Source organism: Drosophila santomea, chromosome 2L (genome assembly GCF_016746245.2).
Source record: "Drosophila santomea strain STO CAGO 1482 chromosome 2L, Prin_Dsan_1.1, whole genome shotgun sequence".
In the NCBI taxonomy this organism is placed as follows: Eukaryota; Metazoa; Arthropoda; class Insecta; order Diptera; family Drosophilidae; genus Drosophila; species Drosophila santomea.
In genome coordinates this window covers 22773797-22791643 of record NC_053016.2, presented here as the reverse complement: position 1 = coordinate 22791643, position 17847 = coordinate 22773797, and the positions used below count along the sequence as shown (strand labels likewise).

The 17847-nt window shown below is 36.4% G+C and overlaps 1 protein-coding gene across 1 annotated transcript in view; it reads right to left on the bottom strand.

Moving 5' to 3' along the window:
• Positions 1-283: 283 nt before the first annotated feature.
• The window catches only part of LOC120455879 (transcription-associated protein 1), a 140415-nt gene continuing 122851 nt past the window's right edge, over positions 284-17847 (bottom strand). The window contains exons 18-21 of the mRNA XM_039642366.1: positions 16052-16588; positions 13348-13467; positions 3752-4969; positions 284-961 (exon numbers count right to left, since the gene is read on the bottom strand). Of these exons, the coding sequence (XP_039498300.1) occupies positions 389-961; positions 3752-4969; positions 13348-13467; positions 16052-16588 (2448 nt within the window). The 3' untranslated portion in view covers positions 284-388. The remainder of the gene's footprint in view (positions 962-3751; positions 4970-13347; positions 13468-16051; positions 16589-17847) is intronic.

Below are 17847 nucleotides of genomic sequence, written 5' to 3'. Positions count from 1 at the left end.
CGAATGAATTCATATTGCTGTTCTTGGGTACAGCTACCCGTACATGGTGTGCTTAAGACTATGTGTTTGTTATATTATATACATATACATGTGTATGCAGAGGGCATACATATGTTATGTTAAAATTAGACAATGAAATTTCTGCCTCATGAATTAAATTATGTATTTTTTTTAATTGACTCAATATTTATGTCAAAGAATAACTAGTCGACCTTTCGTATTTTTGGTCGCCCCTTTTGAAAAATATTAAATACCCTTTGCAACAGTTAGTCGAGTAAATAAATTATTTGCATTCAAGTGTAATCATTTATTATCATTTAATGGCTTTCAATACAAAATATCTTTTTATTTGGTGTTAATTGTAACACATGACTAATTAAATAGGATATTATAGCCAGGGATGCCATGCAGGATCCATACGACACAGATTATCAATGTTAGTTGCTGATTGAACGAGCATGGAAATCTTCTTATTTTCAATGCTATCAAAATAAGATATTTTATTAAATCGCGTCATTATGATATCCACCGCTGAATTCACAATGTTTACTGTATGCTCCATACAATTTCCTTCGGAATAGCGGTCTTCAGATGCTTCGTTTAATTTACATTCCCTGAACCCTTTTTTTTGCAGAGCTATTATTTCATCTCTTAAAATAGTTTGTAATATTGAGCATAATTTATAATTTGGTTGAATAAAACACCGAGCTGTTGCCACAATTGCTGCAGATAATGGTCCAGTTATTCCAAATTGGGTTATAAATTCCCCAATATTCGGAGTCAGGCGAAATGGGACAGGTCTGTGATGATTAAGCTGGCACTTATCATCATTAACATCAAACTTGAAGTAAGATATATTCATAAGTCCAGAGTCTTGATGAAGGTACATCATATCCGCATTCAGACGAGTAAGATTTAAAGCGTGTTCGCATAGGAATGCCAAAGCTAATTGCAAGGTAAGCTGAAAAATAATTACAACCTTTTATTAGTTTTTGTTGAAAAAAAAAGATTTGTTTTTTAAAAATGTATAAAAAAATTATGTTTTTACAATTTATGTTATGTTTTGTTTATGTTATCAAGAAGGCATCAGGTGTAACAATTCCATAAAATTTCCATACCGACGAATAAAATGTGCTAAGATAATCACGTCAACTGGAACCGCCACGTCGACAGAGTTTAGAAAATAATTAACAGTACTAAACATGGTACTACCAAGTATATTCACAAATTTTGACTGGATTGAAAATATCGAAAAAGAAACGAGTTTTTGAAACTTTTAGAATATTTGGAGATAGAAGAGCTGAACGATAAACGTGAGAAGGTACGACAGAACGCTTAGGAATTTGTACAGTGAAGAACAGAGGGGTAGAAACAGAGTAAGCTATAGGGAAATTGGTTGTCACAATGGAACTGCGATCAAGCTCGTCCCTTATAAAGTAACCAAATACGGGCATTGTAGTATAAAGGAAGACGGTTATTAGAATGGAAAACAGCGGCAAAGTAAATAAAAATTCATTTGTTAATTATACCTACGAAATTTGAGGTTATTCAGGGCAATTGAATATTCAGGATTGTCGATTGCGGAATAGGAATATTTTGAGTAATTGCCTACAATCGAATTTTTTATGGTGACACCTTGATAAGTGCAGCACAGATCTAGATCAACTTTTATCAGATAATTGTTCTTATTCCTTAATATAAAACGTGATCTTCAGCACCCCGGTAATTTGCTTAAGCCACAATAGCCGGGTAAAGCACTGTGTTCTAAACAAATAATTGATAAGTTTAATAGTGGCATAAGTGACGTCACATAGTTTACTTTTTTATACCCGTTAACCGTAGAGTAAAAGGCTATACTAGATTATTTGAAATGTAGGTAACAGGTAGAAGCAAATGTATTTGACCCCATAAAGTATATATATTCTTCATCAGGATCACTAGCCGACTCAATTTGGTAATGTCAGGCTATCTGTCCGTTTGTCCGTTATTATCAAACTAAATTCGGTGTGCGAATTAATACCGAATATCAGTTGTACCGAGGTGGATAAATAATTGGTTAAATAATTTGTTAAATAATGGTATATAAATGGGATTACTAAATCAGATTTGTACGGGTCCGAGATATACAAATACTACCAGCAATAATAAGAATTTAGGAAAAAACTAAAAGACAGCGATCTGTTAACTTTTGGAAAAAGCTCTAATTATCTTTTATACAAAAATAAAATAGCAACAGGTATAGAATAACTGACTTAGATTAAATACTATTACCTTAACATTGCCGTCATGACAAAAATCTATTCTGAACCGAAAATATCACAAAATCCCAGATCTAACACGCCTCGATCTATCGATGCTGAACCTTGAATATATTCTTTAATTTGCTGGTCGATGGTTTCCTTGCAGCAACAGCACTGCCGCTAGGCATGACCCAATAGTCTCTTAACTACTCTTAGCTAATCTCTCTAACAATCTAACAATTCCAAATGTTCCGAAGTTATACAACCCATTACATTCTAATTTCTTAACTAATACGACTCTTAATATTAATTTTCTTAAGCTATACATCTTTATACTAAGTCGATGATCTATTTATCTGTCTTGCGCGGCGTTACATCCTCGGTCATCTCGAGCTTGAGCCGTTCTTTAAGCTAAGCTTACACTAACATAATCGACTGGACATATACTACAATCTTTTCAAAAACATTTTACTGTATTAGCAAAAATCACCAGCTGGTATAATTATATAAGTTTATATTTTTTGAGTTCTCGAAAAAGTCTTTACAAATTAAAATTCCTGTTTTACAAATTTTTCGTACTTCGTATATAACGGGTGTTTTTTTTAGAGGTATAGAACTTTAAGTTGGCATTACTGTTCAAGATGGCGACCGATTTAACAGCTGTCAAGTGATTTATTCTCAGTTTGGTTTGGCAATTCGTCATGCGTGCTTACAAAATCCAACTCGTGCAAGAATTGAAACCAAACGATCATCAAGCAAGGCGTAGATTCGTCGAATGGGCCCAAAACGAGATTGCTGTTGTTCCCGATTTTTCATAAGCCTCCAAGATCTTGTGATTTAACACCGCTAGACTACTTTTTGTGGGGCTATGTAAAGTCATTGGTCTATGCGGATAAGCCACAAACGCTAAACCATTTGGAAGACAACATTCGCCGTGTTATTGCCGATATACGGCCAAATATTGGAAAAAGTCATTGCAAATTGGACGTCCAGATTGGACTACATCCGAGCCAGCCGTGGCGGTCATATGCCAGAAATCATATTTAAAATGTAATGCCACAAGATTATCTTTCATGTCAATAAAATTCATGTCAATCGAATAATCCATCGTTGTTTTATTGCAATTTAAAGTTCTATACCTCTAAAAAAAAACACCCTATACAAATAAAAAAAAGTCTCATTACCTAATATGAGACTTACAAAACAAATAGAAAGAAAAAACACAAAAATCTAGCTTAGTAACATTTCTATTAACCTTCGTAAACTTTTTGTATAGGTCTCACGAAAGACCCTTTGTATTCCAGACTTGTAAAAGTCACATTACCTAATACGAGACTTACGAAACAAATAGAAAGAGAATACACAAAAATCTATCTTAGTAACATTACTATTTAGGTTGGTAAACTTTTTGAATACGTGCTCAGCAAATATTAAAAAATTAAGATTTCAAAGTTTGTGGTGTAAAAGGGTGATAGATACATAGATTTATATAAAAATTGAATATTGCTTACCATTTTTCGGAAATGCCAAAAGTCAGTAGCCACCGGAAATGTTTTCAAAGCCCAATGCTTTAGTAATGTCCTTGGGACCATAGTCCATTGTATTTCAGAAAATATTTCTCTTAATATGGTATGTGTGGTTGGAGTTCCTCTGGCCTGGATTTCAGAAAGGCGGTCATAATACTTAACTATTGCCACGTCGTAGTCAACCTGCATACTCTGACAACATTTTTTAAATATTTTTAACAATGAAATACTGTTTGGATTATCTTCTGCTAAGCGCATTTGTGGCGATATTGGGACAACCCTTGGTACCGTTATGTTTAGAAATCTTCGACTTGTCTCTTTTTGCTTTTCCAAATAGTAATTTAACATGCGTTTTAATTGCAAAACTCTTTCCTCTCGGCGAGCATCTCCCAAACCTGAATCAAGAACTACAAGGTACGGATATATTTTCCCGTTAGTTCCTCTTATATATAGCCTACGCGCCGCAGTGTTATTTTTTTGTACTATTTCCACACGCGGCATGAATCTTGCGATTCTTACATAATAATGTGATGATAAGGGAATTAACAATTCTCCAGGAAGTTCAACCTCAGCTGTCTTCTGACTAAAGTTTGATAAAAACCTACACTTGTCTTCTATCAAAAATGATGTGGGTAACTTTTTAACTTTTGTCTCCAGAACTTTTATCCATGTTTTTAATTTCGATATCAAATTGTGCAATTTCATGGCACCTGGTTTTGAAAAATCGAAGTCATTAGTGAATTGCTCCTTCATTTTTTGAAATACTGGATCTTGAAAAGTAACTTGGGCGCGTCGAGCAAGAGACTCCGAAGCTGCAGAATTCGAAATTGAGGAGGTTACTGATCCCGGAACATTTTCTATTCCAATGCCAAACGTAGAACCAAGCTTTTTAACAAAATGCAACGTGTGAGGGGTTATAGTTGAATGAATAACAGTATCCCTTTTTTCGAACGCTATGGCATAGCATTTTATTAAGCCTTGGCGTAGTTGTCGAAGAACTTCCTCTGTCCAGCTTTCTCTAAACCAAACCATTTGGTCTACAATTCCTTCCAAGGAACTTAATATTGTGGGATGTACTTCTCTCTGTAATTGCATCACCTTAGAGCAGCGCCACATGGGTGGAGTTGCTTTAATTGGATTTATTGATGAAATGTTTCCGTGACTTGATCCCCTTCCAAAACTTAACGTAGTTCCATCCATATTCTAAAAAAATAGGAACATTTATATAATAAATATTTAATTATCGTACGACCCAAAAAAGATCGAAAATGCGAGTTTTTAAAACATATACATATTTAACCGCTGTTACAAATTTTAGTCATAATTAAATATCTGACGGTTTCCCTTTACTCAATCCCGTCTTTCTACTTGAAAATTACCCAACGATCTTTTTAGACGCGTTGGTATATAAAGTAGTTGAGTCGATCTGGCCATGTCCGTCCGAATAAACGATAAGATCACAGAAATTAGAAAGCTGAGATTAAACATGCAGATTCCAGACGTTGCCAGGACCACTTAACGCCCATTATTCACTCAAAATTGTCAAAACGGGTTTTGATATTTATCATTCTTGTAAATTTCTAAAAATTACCCAATGACTTTTTGCCACGCCCACTAGCGACCATAAATCAGCCAAAACCGCAACCCCCTCACTTTTGAACAATATTTTGTAATTTTTCAATTTTGTATTGATCTTTCATATTTACTATTGGTATACCAAAAATATTTTGACCACTCCCTTTTTAAACCCCACAAACCGTCCACAACTGCCACGCACACACTTTAAAAATTTGTTTGAGTTTTCTTCATTTTATTTATATTTTTATGTACTAGATTCGTTGACAAATATATAACAGGCATATAAAGTATATATGTTCTTGATCAGGATCAATAGCCGAGTCGATCTGGCCATGTCCGTCCGTCTTTCCGTATGAACGCCGAGATCTCAGGAACTACAAAAGTGGAAAGTGGAGATTAAGCATACAGACTCCAGAGACATAGACGCAGCGCAAATTTGTTGACCCATGTTTCCACCCCCACTCTAACACCCAAAACCCGCCCAAAACTGTCCACAAATATAAAAAATGTTTTGATATATTTTTAATTGTTTTATTAGTCTTCTTCTCGATTTGCCAAGAAACGACGCCCATTCTAACGCCCACAACCCTCAAAAACTGATATGTTTTGATATTTGTTCAGTTTTTATATTAATATAGTCAATTTTTAACGATTTGCCATAAAAGTTTTTGTCTCGCCCACTCCAACGCCCACTAACCTCCCAAAACAGTCAAGCCCACACTTTTAAAACATTTTTAAACACTTGTCCGTCCGTAAGAACGACGAGATCTCAGAAACTATAAAAGCTAGATAGCTGAGATTAAGCATGTTGCCACGACCACTTTAACGCCCGCAAACCGCCCCAAATAACCACGCGCACACTTTGGAAAAATGTTTTGATATTTTTTCGCTTATTTGTTAAACTTGTAAATTCGATCTGCAGAAAAACTAACTGTCCCTAATGAACTATTTTCGATAATGATTATTGGCCAGATAGTATGGTGGTATAGGAGTTAGAAGATAAGATAAAGACAAGAGAGAACGCTATAGTCGATTTCCCCGACTATCAGATAAGCGTTACTCAGCTAGTGGAAGTGCAAAGAGAAATTTCAACACTGACCGTTTTTTGCGATTTGTAGGCGTTAAAGTGAGCGTGGCAAAAAGGCTTTTGGCAAATCGGAAAAAATTTACAAGACCAACAAAAATTTGAAAAATTATCAAAACATTTTACAAAAGTGTGGGCGTGGCAGCTTTGTGCGGTTTTTTTTGCAAATCGAGGAAAATTTATAAGATAATTTATAATAACATATATACTTTATATGGTCGGAAACTCTTCCTTCTGCTGTAATAGGCAAGGAATCTAGTATACCCTTTTACATAGAATAGAAATCTAGCCAGATAACAAAGCCATCAAACTTCTGTTAAATTTAGTAAAAATTCAGTTCTTCGAGCTCGTTGAGAACTTTTCTACTTGTTTACTAAAGCTCATCGATCAGCTAAAACCTCATATGGAGAACGGACTTGTCAAATTAATTAATGCAGCGCTTGATAAGGAGTCCATTAAACGTTCCACTATAAATTGCAGTCGCCCTAAAAATATCACCCTGTGCATCAGCGGTAACGTTTCCAGAATTTTCAGCAGCCATGGCAAAAGCTTCAATAGCAAAGCGGAAGAGACAGCCGCTCTAAATTCAATTCAAGCGGTAGGATGAGCGCAAAGAAGAATTAGCAGCAGCTTCAGTTCCTTGGCTATGTGCGCGCAAAATATACCTCCATATGTATATGCACTTGAGAAACCAACGGAATTACTTTCTAATGTTTACTGCCTTTAATCTTGTCTGGATATTGCAGACATAAATTGTTGTTCAGCCAACACACACACCAGCAACGGCAATTTTAGCCGTAGCTTTAATCAGCTTTGTATAATTTGAACTATGTATTGTTTATGCACCAGAGTCACCAGTTAATAAATTTATTTTTTATGTATTTTCCAAAAAAAAAGGATGAAAACAAAAACAAAAATTTAGTAACGGCTGGCGGCTGCGCAGCTCGACACGCATCTTATACAATCTTTCTTCAACGATAATACTTTGCCACTGCTCGTAAAAAAGTGCAGAAGCTGTCTTCAAGCTGGCATTAATGCACACATCAATAAAGGATCTAAGGCAACCATTATATCCGAGCACGTCGTATATGGCAGACTTTCGTCTCGAATGGGGTTGAATGGCTGAATTACAAACCCATGCTATTTATGGACCACCCCTAAATATGTTTGTTTATACCCGTTACTCGTAGAGTAAAAGGGTATACTAGATTCGTTGAAAAGTAACAGGCAGAAGGAAGGGTTTCCGACCATACAAAGTATATATATTCTTAATCAGGACCAATAGCCGAGTCGATATGACCATGTCCGTCTGTCCGTCTGTCCGTCTGTCTGTCCGTCCGTATGAACGCTGTGATCTCAGGAACTACAAAAGCTAGAAACTTGAGATAAAGCATATAGATTCCAGAGACATAGACGCAGCGCAAGTTTGTCGATTCATGTTGCCACGCCCACTCTAACGCCCACAAACCGCCCAAAACTGCCACGCCTACACTTTTGAAAAATGTTTTGATATTTTTTTTATTTTTGTATTGGTCTTGTAAATTTCTATTGAGTTGCCAAAAAATTTTTTGCCACGCCCACTCTAACGCCCACAAACCGCCCAAAGCTGCTACGCCCACACTTTTGAAAAATGTTTTGATATTTTTATACCCGTTACTCGTAGAGTAAAAGGGTATACTAGATTCGTTGAAAAGTATGTAACAGGCAGAAGGAAGCGTTTCCGACCATATAAAGTATATATATTCTTGATCAGGATCAATAGCCGTGTCGATCTGGCCATGTCCGTCTGTCCGTCCGTCTGTCTGTCCGTCTGTCCGTCTGTCCGTCCGTCCGTCTGTCCGTCTGTCTGTCTGTCCGTCCGTATGAACGCTGAGATCTCAGGAACTACAAGAGCTAGAAAGTTTAGATTAGGCATACAGACTCCAGAGACATAGACGCAGCGCAAGTTTGTCGATTCATGTTGCCACGCCCAATCTAACGCCCACAAACCGCCCAAAACTGCCACGCCCACACTTTTGAAAAATGTTTTGATATTTTTTCATTTTTGTATTGGTCTTGTAAATTCCTATCGATTTGCCAAAAAACTTTTTGCCACGCCCACTCTAACGCGCACAAACCGCCAAAAACTGTCAGTGTTGAAACTCTTTTGCCACGCCCACTCTAACGCCCACAAACCGCCCGAAGCTGCCACGTCCACACTTTTGAAAAATGTTTAGATATTTTTTCATTTTTGTATTAGTCTTGTAAATTTCTATCGATTTGCCAAAAAACTTTTTGCCACGCCCACTCTAACGCGCACAAACCGCCAAAAACTGTCAGTGTTGAAACTCTCCTTCGCACTTCTACTAGCTGAGTAACGGGTATCAGATAGTCGGGGATCTCGACTATAGCGTTCTCTCTTGTTTCATTTTTGTATTAGTCTTGTAAATTTCTATCGCTTTGCCAAAAAACTTTCTGCCACGCCCACTATAACGCCTACAATCCGCCGAAAACTGTGTTTAAGACTCTCCTTCTCCCTTCCACTAGCTGAGTAACGGGTATCAGATAGTCGGGGAACTCGACTATGTTCTCTCTTGTTTTATTATAAATAATACATACACCTAAAAATGATTCGGAGCTATCCGATTATTAAGTTATGGAGAGTGTCCACTTCGGGATTTGCCTGCACTGGTTTCTCAACTAGTGATTCCACCTGTCCCGATTAGTTTACCGCCACAAATAAATATTGAGTCCGGACCACCGGCACAATTTGGCTCTACAAATACACGATCTGCAGTGCAAAAACCCCTCACGGTGGTTCCACTAAATAAACAAATTTTCGTTTCTCGGCTTTCCTATGATCAAACATCATCTGATGTGCCTTATATATAAGACAAAACAAAAGCCGATATCATAAAAGTGGAAAAATGTAACTTTTCTTACGCTAGGTACATTTCATCTTTCAAGTAACTGTCCCTATTGAACTATGTTCTTGTGGTATTTGGCGGGATAGTATTGTGGTAAAGGAGTTCGAAGCTTATATTATAAATAAGAAAAAGGGGCACGTGGGAATTAAACTTCCCTCACGTGTCCAGACCACTGCACCGCCCACCTTTTCTTCTTCTACAAGAAACGAACATCTAGTCTCACTATTTCCTATCAAAATGAAACAGGCTTGCGTAACAAGATAACTTAATTATATCCTTAAATTTTTTCCTTTGCAACCCTTATCATTGTGTTCACAGAGACTTGGTTAAAGCCGAAATTACTTAACTCTAAAGTTTTCCCAGGTATGTACACAGTATTCAGGCTTGATCGCCTCTCCAGACGGAAAGGTGGATTCTCAGAATATAAAACATTTGTCTGCTATCCAATCAGTTTCAAATAGACTGTCCGATAGGTACCAATTGGTAGTTCTAGGTGATTTTTATATACCAGGCACTATGTGGACCCCAGAAGAAAAATCTAATATCCTTTTCCCTATAGACACAACTTGAGTTTATTGACGGCTTGCTCGACTTATCGTTGGCGCAAGCTAATTATATTCGAAATTCTCTTGATCGATTATTGGATCTATGTCTTGTGGCAGGTTTCTGTCCAGAGTAACACCTCTAACTGAACCTGAAGATCCACATCATCCTACTTTCGGGGTGACAATGGACATCGGTACCGTAATAAAAGAAAAACAAGAGAGAACACTATAGTCGAGTTCCCCGACTATCTGATACCCGTTACTCAGCTAGTGGAAGTGCGAAGGAGAGCCCTCAACACTGACAGTTTTTGCGGTTTGTGGGCGTTAGAGTGGGCGTGCCAAAAAGTTTTCTTGCAAGTCGATAGAAATTTACAAGACTGATACAAAAATGAAAAAATATCAAAACATTTTTCAAAAGTGTGGGCGTGGCAGCTTTGGACGGTTTGTGGGCGTTAGAGTGGGCGTGGCAAAAAGTTTTTTAACAAATCGATAGAAATTTACAAGACCAATACAGAAATGAAAAAATATTTAAACATTTTTCAAAAGTGTGGGCCTGGCAGTTTTGTGCGGTTTGTGGGCGTTAGAGTGGGCGTGGCTTTCTAGCTTTTGTAGTTCCTGAGATCTCGACGTTCATACGGACAGACAGACGGACAGACGGACGGACAGACGGACATGGCCAAATCGACTCGGCTATTGATCCTAATCAAGAATATATATACTTTATATGGTCGGAAACGCTTCCTTCTGCATGTTACATACTTTTCAACGAATCTAGTATACCCTTTTACTCTACGAGTAACGGGTATAATCAGAAGTCAACCAAACAAATTAATTGTTTTTGGAAGGCAAACTTTCTAAGGCTCATTAATTTTCTATCTGGCTTTAATTGGTCCGGTCTTTACTCCTGCAACAAAATGACGGATGACAAAAATATTTTTTCTACCGCTATTAAATCATTTTTTTACTTTTGTTTTTTGATCATAGCCTATCATCAATCTTTTACTAACCTATCCATCAATCTTTAACAAACCTTTAACAAAGAGTTGATACACTTAAGAAATGTATAGTCCAAACTTTATACAAAATTTAAAAATACCGGTTCTCAGTCTATTCTTTCTAAATATTTAAGTGCACTAAGCGCCAAATAATTACTTACCCTTCCTCGCTATTTTTTTTTTTTAAATTACAACGGTAACATCGGATCAGGCAATAGCCGATCTATTTGCCAAGTTTTTTCAAATAACATATTTCACGTTACCTCATTCGGATCAGCCTTAAATTTAACCGGTATCAAAATCGAATTTAATATTTTGTCTCACTCTAAGCGAAAGCTCACTGCTCTACAATCTTCAGTCTGTTCGCCAGGCCCCGAAATCATAGCAGTTCTCCAATATATGGAAGAAGTCCTTTGTTTATCCCTTTCCATAAAAAATTGGATGAAAGCAATTACAGAGGAATCTCTAAATGGTCGGCTGTCGCTTTTTTAAAATCGTTAACAGTTCCCATTTGCAGCCTTTGTAGGTCAATTATATCACCATGTCAGCATGGTCTTATAAAACGCAGATTAACAACCAGAAACCTTTTGCAGTTAACTTCCCAAAAATCTTTAAACATATGTCATCTACACTGACTTCAGTAAAGCAGTTGACTCTGGTAATCATTCTCTACTAGTAAGGAAACTTGATTTATTCGGTTTCCCTGTTGATCTTCTAAATTGGATTTTTAGTTATCTGAATGACGAAACGGTTCATATGAAAAAATTTTTTTTTTGTATTCTCCGAGTCATATTCGGTGTCCCACATTGGAGCCCCCTTGGTCCGCTTCATTTTAACTTAACGACCTTCCCTTAGTAATAAAACATTATCGTGTATAAGGACATTTCTTGTCATTTAAATTTACAATCCGATCTAGATAGCTTTCAAATATGCTGCAGTGATAACGTACTAGTCTAAAATGGCTCGAAATGTAAAGTTATGACCTTCTGTTGTGTCAACTCAAACACACAACTTACACTCTAATTGGGTGCTTTTTAGACAGAGTAACACGGTTTAATGGTCTTGGTGTTTATACCCGTTACTCGTAGAGTAAAAGGTTATACTAGATTCGTTGAAAAGTATGTAAACAGGCAGAAGGAAGCGTTTCCGACCATATAAAGTATATATATTCTTGATCAGGATCAATAGCCGAGTCGATCTGGCCATGTCCGTCTGTCCGTCCGTCCGTCTGTCCGTCTGTCCGTCCGTATGAACGTCGAGATCTCAGGAACTACAAAAGCTAGAAAGTTGAGATTAAACATACAGACTCCAGGGACATAGAAGCAGCGCAAGTTTGTCGATTCAGGTTGCCACGCCCACTCTAACGCCCAAAACTTCCACGCCCACACTTTTGAAAAATGTTTTAATATTTTTTCATTTTTTTAATTTGTCTTGTAAGTTTCTATCGATTTGCAAAAAAACTTTTTGCCACGCCCACTCTAACGCCCTCAAACCGCCCAAAGCTGCCACGCCCACACTTTTGCAAAATGTTTTGATATTTTTTCATTTTTGTATTAGTTTTGTAAATTTCTATCGATTTGCCAAAAAACTTTTTGCCACGCCCACTCTAACGCCCACAAACCGCCAAAAACTGTCAGTGTTGAAAACTCTCCTTTGCACTTCCACTAGCTAGGTTACGGGTATCAGATAGTCGGGGAACTCGACTATAGCGTTCTCTCTTGTTTTTTTCTGGACCCCAATCTAAAATTTTCTGTCCATATTTCGTCTATAGTTAATAAGACCAGGGGTTTTATAAAAAGGTGGTCAAAGGAATTTGATGATCCCTACATGAACAAAACCTTATTCATTTATTCGGTCCGTCCGATTCAAGTATTGATCACCTGATTGGAGTCCAAAATACGTAGTTCACTCGGACCGCATAGAACCGGTTAAAAGAACTCCTTACAGCGTCTAAATTGGGATGCAAAGCTTATATTACCTCCTCCAGTAGACTAATGTTAATTAATTTACCCTCCCTAGCTAACCGTAGAACGATGCTTAGAACAGTCTTCATTTGTAATAGTATACTATACTATTACTGCCTCCCATCTATCTTATTTCCGTTAGTTGTCAGTCTAAAAGAATTCTTTAGTAGCATAACAGAATAAAATAGAAAAAATTAAACAAAATAAAAAAAAACTTCGAAGTTTGGAAATAACAGTTTTGTCTGGTTTGTAGGCGTTAAAGTAAGCGTGACATTCTGGCGTCTCTAGAATCTGCATTCTTAATCTTAAAGGTCAACGTAGGAGCTGGTGATTTGTGCTGGTCATTCATTAAAAGAAACACGTTGGCCATTGATCGGTCACAGGATGTCTTATGAGCAATAAAAATGGCAATGTCCTTAATGTCAATGTGCTTGGTTTCTACATTTCAAAGTGCATAAACTTTTAACATGCATATAAATAAATGAGCAAATATTAAATAATATACTTACCGAGCATGATAGTTTTCCGGCCTGTTCAGCAGTTTTATGTTTTTCGCGTTGTTCGATTTTTAAAGTTAAATATAAAGTCCGAATCGGGAAATAAACCGCTTGAGGATAAAGTCGTCCAATCTAAATTAATTACAACAATATTAAGATTATTTGTAGATATTAACAATGTATGCAGTATAAAAGAAATTTTTATTGATCCGTATTACAATTACAAGGCTAATAAAATTATTAAACAAAATCTAAGCAAAATCAGTACGTTTTGCTAGCTGCAAAGCGAACGGTCGTGTTTTTTTCTGCGCTCCAATATCACCATATCAGCAAGGTTTTATGAAACGCAGATTAACAACCTTTTGGAGCTAACTTCCCTGATAATACAAGGCTTCAAAACCAATCTTCAAACAGATGTCATCTACACTGACTTTAGTAGAGCATTTGACTCTGGTAATCCATCTATGCTAGTAAGGGGATGCTGTTTTGAAAAAATTACACGGGTAAATAATCTTGGTGTTCTTCTGGACCCTAAAATAAAATTTTTAGATCATCTCTTTCTTCTATAGTTAATAAGGCCAGGGGTGTGCTTGCTTTTATAAAAAGGTGGTTAAAAGAATAAAATGATCCTTACATGACCTAAACCTTATTAATTTTCATATTTATATTTATAGTCCTTCCGATCTAGTCTTAAATCATGGTAGATACAGGGTACATGTTAGGGAGGTGTGGGACTCGCGCGTAAAAATAAAATTAATAGTGTGGGCGTAGCAATATTTGTCCACAATACTGCGCCGAAAAATAAAACCATTTAAGCATTGATTTTCACACGGTTATATTCATTAAACAAATTTTAAAACAGTTTACCACTGCACATTTTAGATGCAAACAATCTCAGCAGCAAGAAAATAATTTCTGTATAACATTACTTGATTACATATTAAGAATAAAGCAAGAGAAACGGTACAGTGCGAACCAGGAGTGGGCGTGATAAAGTGGTTTTGCATATCGATAGAAACGACATGACTAAAATATCAAAACATATTCTAAAAGTGTAGCCGTGTCAGTTTTTAAGAGTTAAAGTGCGCTGCGTCTATGTCTCTGGAATTTGAAAGCCTAATTTGAACTTTTTAACTTTTAAAGTTCATGAGATCTCGACGTTCATACGGACGGACAGACAGGCGGACGGACATGGCCAGACCGATCAAGATCAAGAATATATATACCTTATATGGTCGGAATTCGCTTTCTTTTACATGTTACATACTTTTTAACGAATCTAGTATATTCTTTTACTCAACGAGTAACACTCCTACTAAATTATTATACCCGTTACTCGTAGTGTTTAAGACTCTCCTTCTCCCTTCCACTAGCTGAGTAACGGGTATCAGATAGTCGGAGAACTCGACTATAGCGTTCTCTCTTGTTTTAATCTAAAATATATACATCTCTTACAAAATAAAGCCTTCATAGTACATAAATCTATCTCCGACATCCGAATTTCGATCATTTCCCAAACCAACTTTACCAAAATATCCCGAAGAGCCAATACCATCAAATTTATAGATCGCTAAAGAGTTCAGTCGGCGCCGAGATCTCAAGCGTGCATTCTGTCTATAATAGACATCTGCATGAGTGGCGAAAAAGGCACATTCAAATGCACAATGCCGAAAATGAATGGAATGAGAATGAAAGCAAAGTCAAACTGGTATGAGTGAGTGAGTGAATTTACGTACGACTCAGTCGCACAACAACGAAACAGATGGAAATGATTTGAATGGAATGAGAACACAGTAAATTGAGACGCTTCATTCGAATGATTCGAGTGACAACTGAAAACAATGAAAAAGAAATGAAATTTGTTTTTATAGTTGTGTATGGACATTTCCACCATATGTAGCTCCAACATTAATTAAAAATCAAGCTTCTTTTGAAAATAATGCGTCCATTATTGCGTCTTTGAAGTACAGCTGTCAAGAATAAGCAAAGGAATGGACCGAATTCGCACGCAACAACTCGAATCATTCGAATGTTCTAGCCATTTCCAAATGTTTCATTTCATTTTACGCTTCATTCATTTACGTTCAATTCGTTGCAGGTAGTAAGTTATGAGTGGAATGAGAACCTCTCACTCATACAATGTCGTTTCATTTCGTGCGTTTCACTCATTCAATTCAATTCCATTCGAATGTATTCTATGTGACGTATGTTATGATTGGAATCATGCAGATGTCTAGTCTATAATGGACTTTATCCTTTTATCTCAAATTCCGACTCTCCCCTATTAAGACGATCATTATGTCAAAAAACTGTTTTTCACACACACTTTAACGCCTACAAACCGTCCAACTTTTATCGATATGCACAAAAACTTGTTGCCACGTCTCTTCCAATGACCACAAGCCGCCCAAGATCCACACGCCCACACTTTAAACATTCACTCTTATTATTTTTTTGGCCATTTTCTATTGATATGCAAAAAATATTGTTGAACTTTCTCGTTCGCACGGGTAACGGGTTTCTAAGTTGCAACTCACAAACTTTTGAGGGAAAATCAATTTGAAGAGTTATTTGGAAATGCTGTTTGATAACGCTATGGTCGCCTTGTAAAAGCGCCGAACTTTTTTATCAAACAAAAGCCGACAATGTAGTTTATATTGAGATGGCTGGCGTTCCATCTGTGCAGGGACATACAAATGTTATTTTTTATACTTACTTGGCTTAAGAGATTTAATATAACATCGCCTTCGAACTGCTCTAAGCAACAAAGCAACTGAGGAATCCATGGTAACCAATAAGAGGGTGGAATGCCGGGAACATACTTTTCTAAGGTACTTATTAGAATTTTAGTATTATTATCATAAGACATAAACCACAAGACTTTTGCAATATATTTTCGGGTTTTGCTTTCAATTTGATTTCTGCTTGCATGTAAATAACAAATTAAAGCATTGGCGGCTAATGCAATTTGCCTTTCTTTTAAAAATATTTGTTCCATATAGTCGCCCCACATCGCCCAGGCTTTGGTTAGGCCATCATGAAGCTGTGCAGCAGCACTAAATGATTTTCCAGCCTCCTCTGATCTTCCAATTTGAGCTAACAATAGCCCCTTTAGAGCATAAAATTCAGCATTCATTTCTCCAGTAAAGTATTTTAAATTGGTAGACTCAATGACCTCCAGGGCTTCATTAATTTCATTTTTTCCAGATGTTGAGGGCATTTGCAGGTAGCATTTTACCTGTTGCCGAATTTTCTGCAAATTTGAGAAAAGAGGAATCCTATTAGTAAGGTATAACAAGTTGTAAAATTACTATAATCGGGTGATTCTATTACAGGATAACCGATTCTAACTTTATTAATACTGGGTCACGTTAAAATAGGCAAGAAAAATTAAAAAAAAATAAAACATTTTTTCTGATTATATATATATGTATATATAATACATATAATGTTCCCCGACTATCTGATACCCGTTACTCAGCTAGTGAAAGTGCGAAGGAGGACAGTTTTTGGCGGTTTGTGGGCGTTAGAGTGGGCGTGGAAAAAAGTTTTTTGGCAAATCGATAGAAATTTACAAGACTAATACAAAAATGAAAAAATATCTAAACATTTTTCAAAAGTGTGGGCCTGTTACATACTTTTCAACGAATCTAGTATACCCTTTTACTCTACGAGTAACGGGTATAAATATTCACTTCATAAATAAAAAATTCCCTTCTAAAAAAAAATATAGTAAATTACCACGGTATACACTTAAAAAATCAGAACAAAACGTTATCGGAAATCAGCAAGCTTTCACACTCTTGCTCTCTCTCTTTGCAGTAATAATTTAGGGTTCTGATTAATAACACGTGTTTAAAAAAACACCTGCTCAAAGGAATATATCATTCTTGTTTTTTAAGGAACATGAATATAACGATGTGTCTTAATAATTATCATATAATATGTCTTAATAGTTTTAGAAAAACAAAAAACGTTTTGAAAAATTTCCAACTATAACAAAAACAAGAGACAGTCGAGTTTCCCGAATATCAGATATCCGTTACAAAGCTAGTGGATGTGCAAACGAGAAATTTTTTAATTTTTCTGGTATATTAATAAAAAATATGTTTAAGAAAGAAAATTAAATGAAAAAAATTAAAAAGAGTGGGCGTGAATATATTGGGCGGCTTGTGGGCGTGGCAAAAAGTATTTCGGAAAATCTATAGAAATTTACAAGACTAATTATAAAAGGAAAACAAATAAACACATTTCCCTAAAGTGTGGGTGTGGCAGTTTTGAGTGGTTTGTGTTGAAGTGGGCATGGCAACATGGGTCAACAAACTTGCGCTGCGTCTCTGTAGTTTGCATGCTTAATCTAAACTTTCTAGCTTTTATAGTTCCTAAGATCTTGGCATTCATACGGACGGACAGACGGAAATGGCCAGAGCGACTCCGCTTCGATGCTGAGAAATTTATATACTTTACATGGTAGGAAACGCTTCCATCTGCCTGTTACATACTTTTCAATGA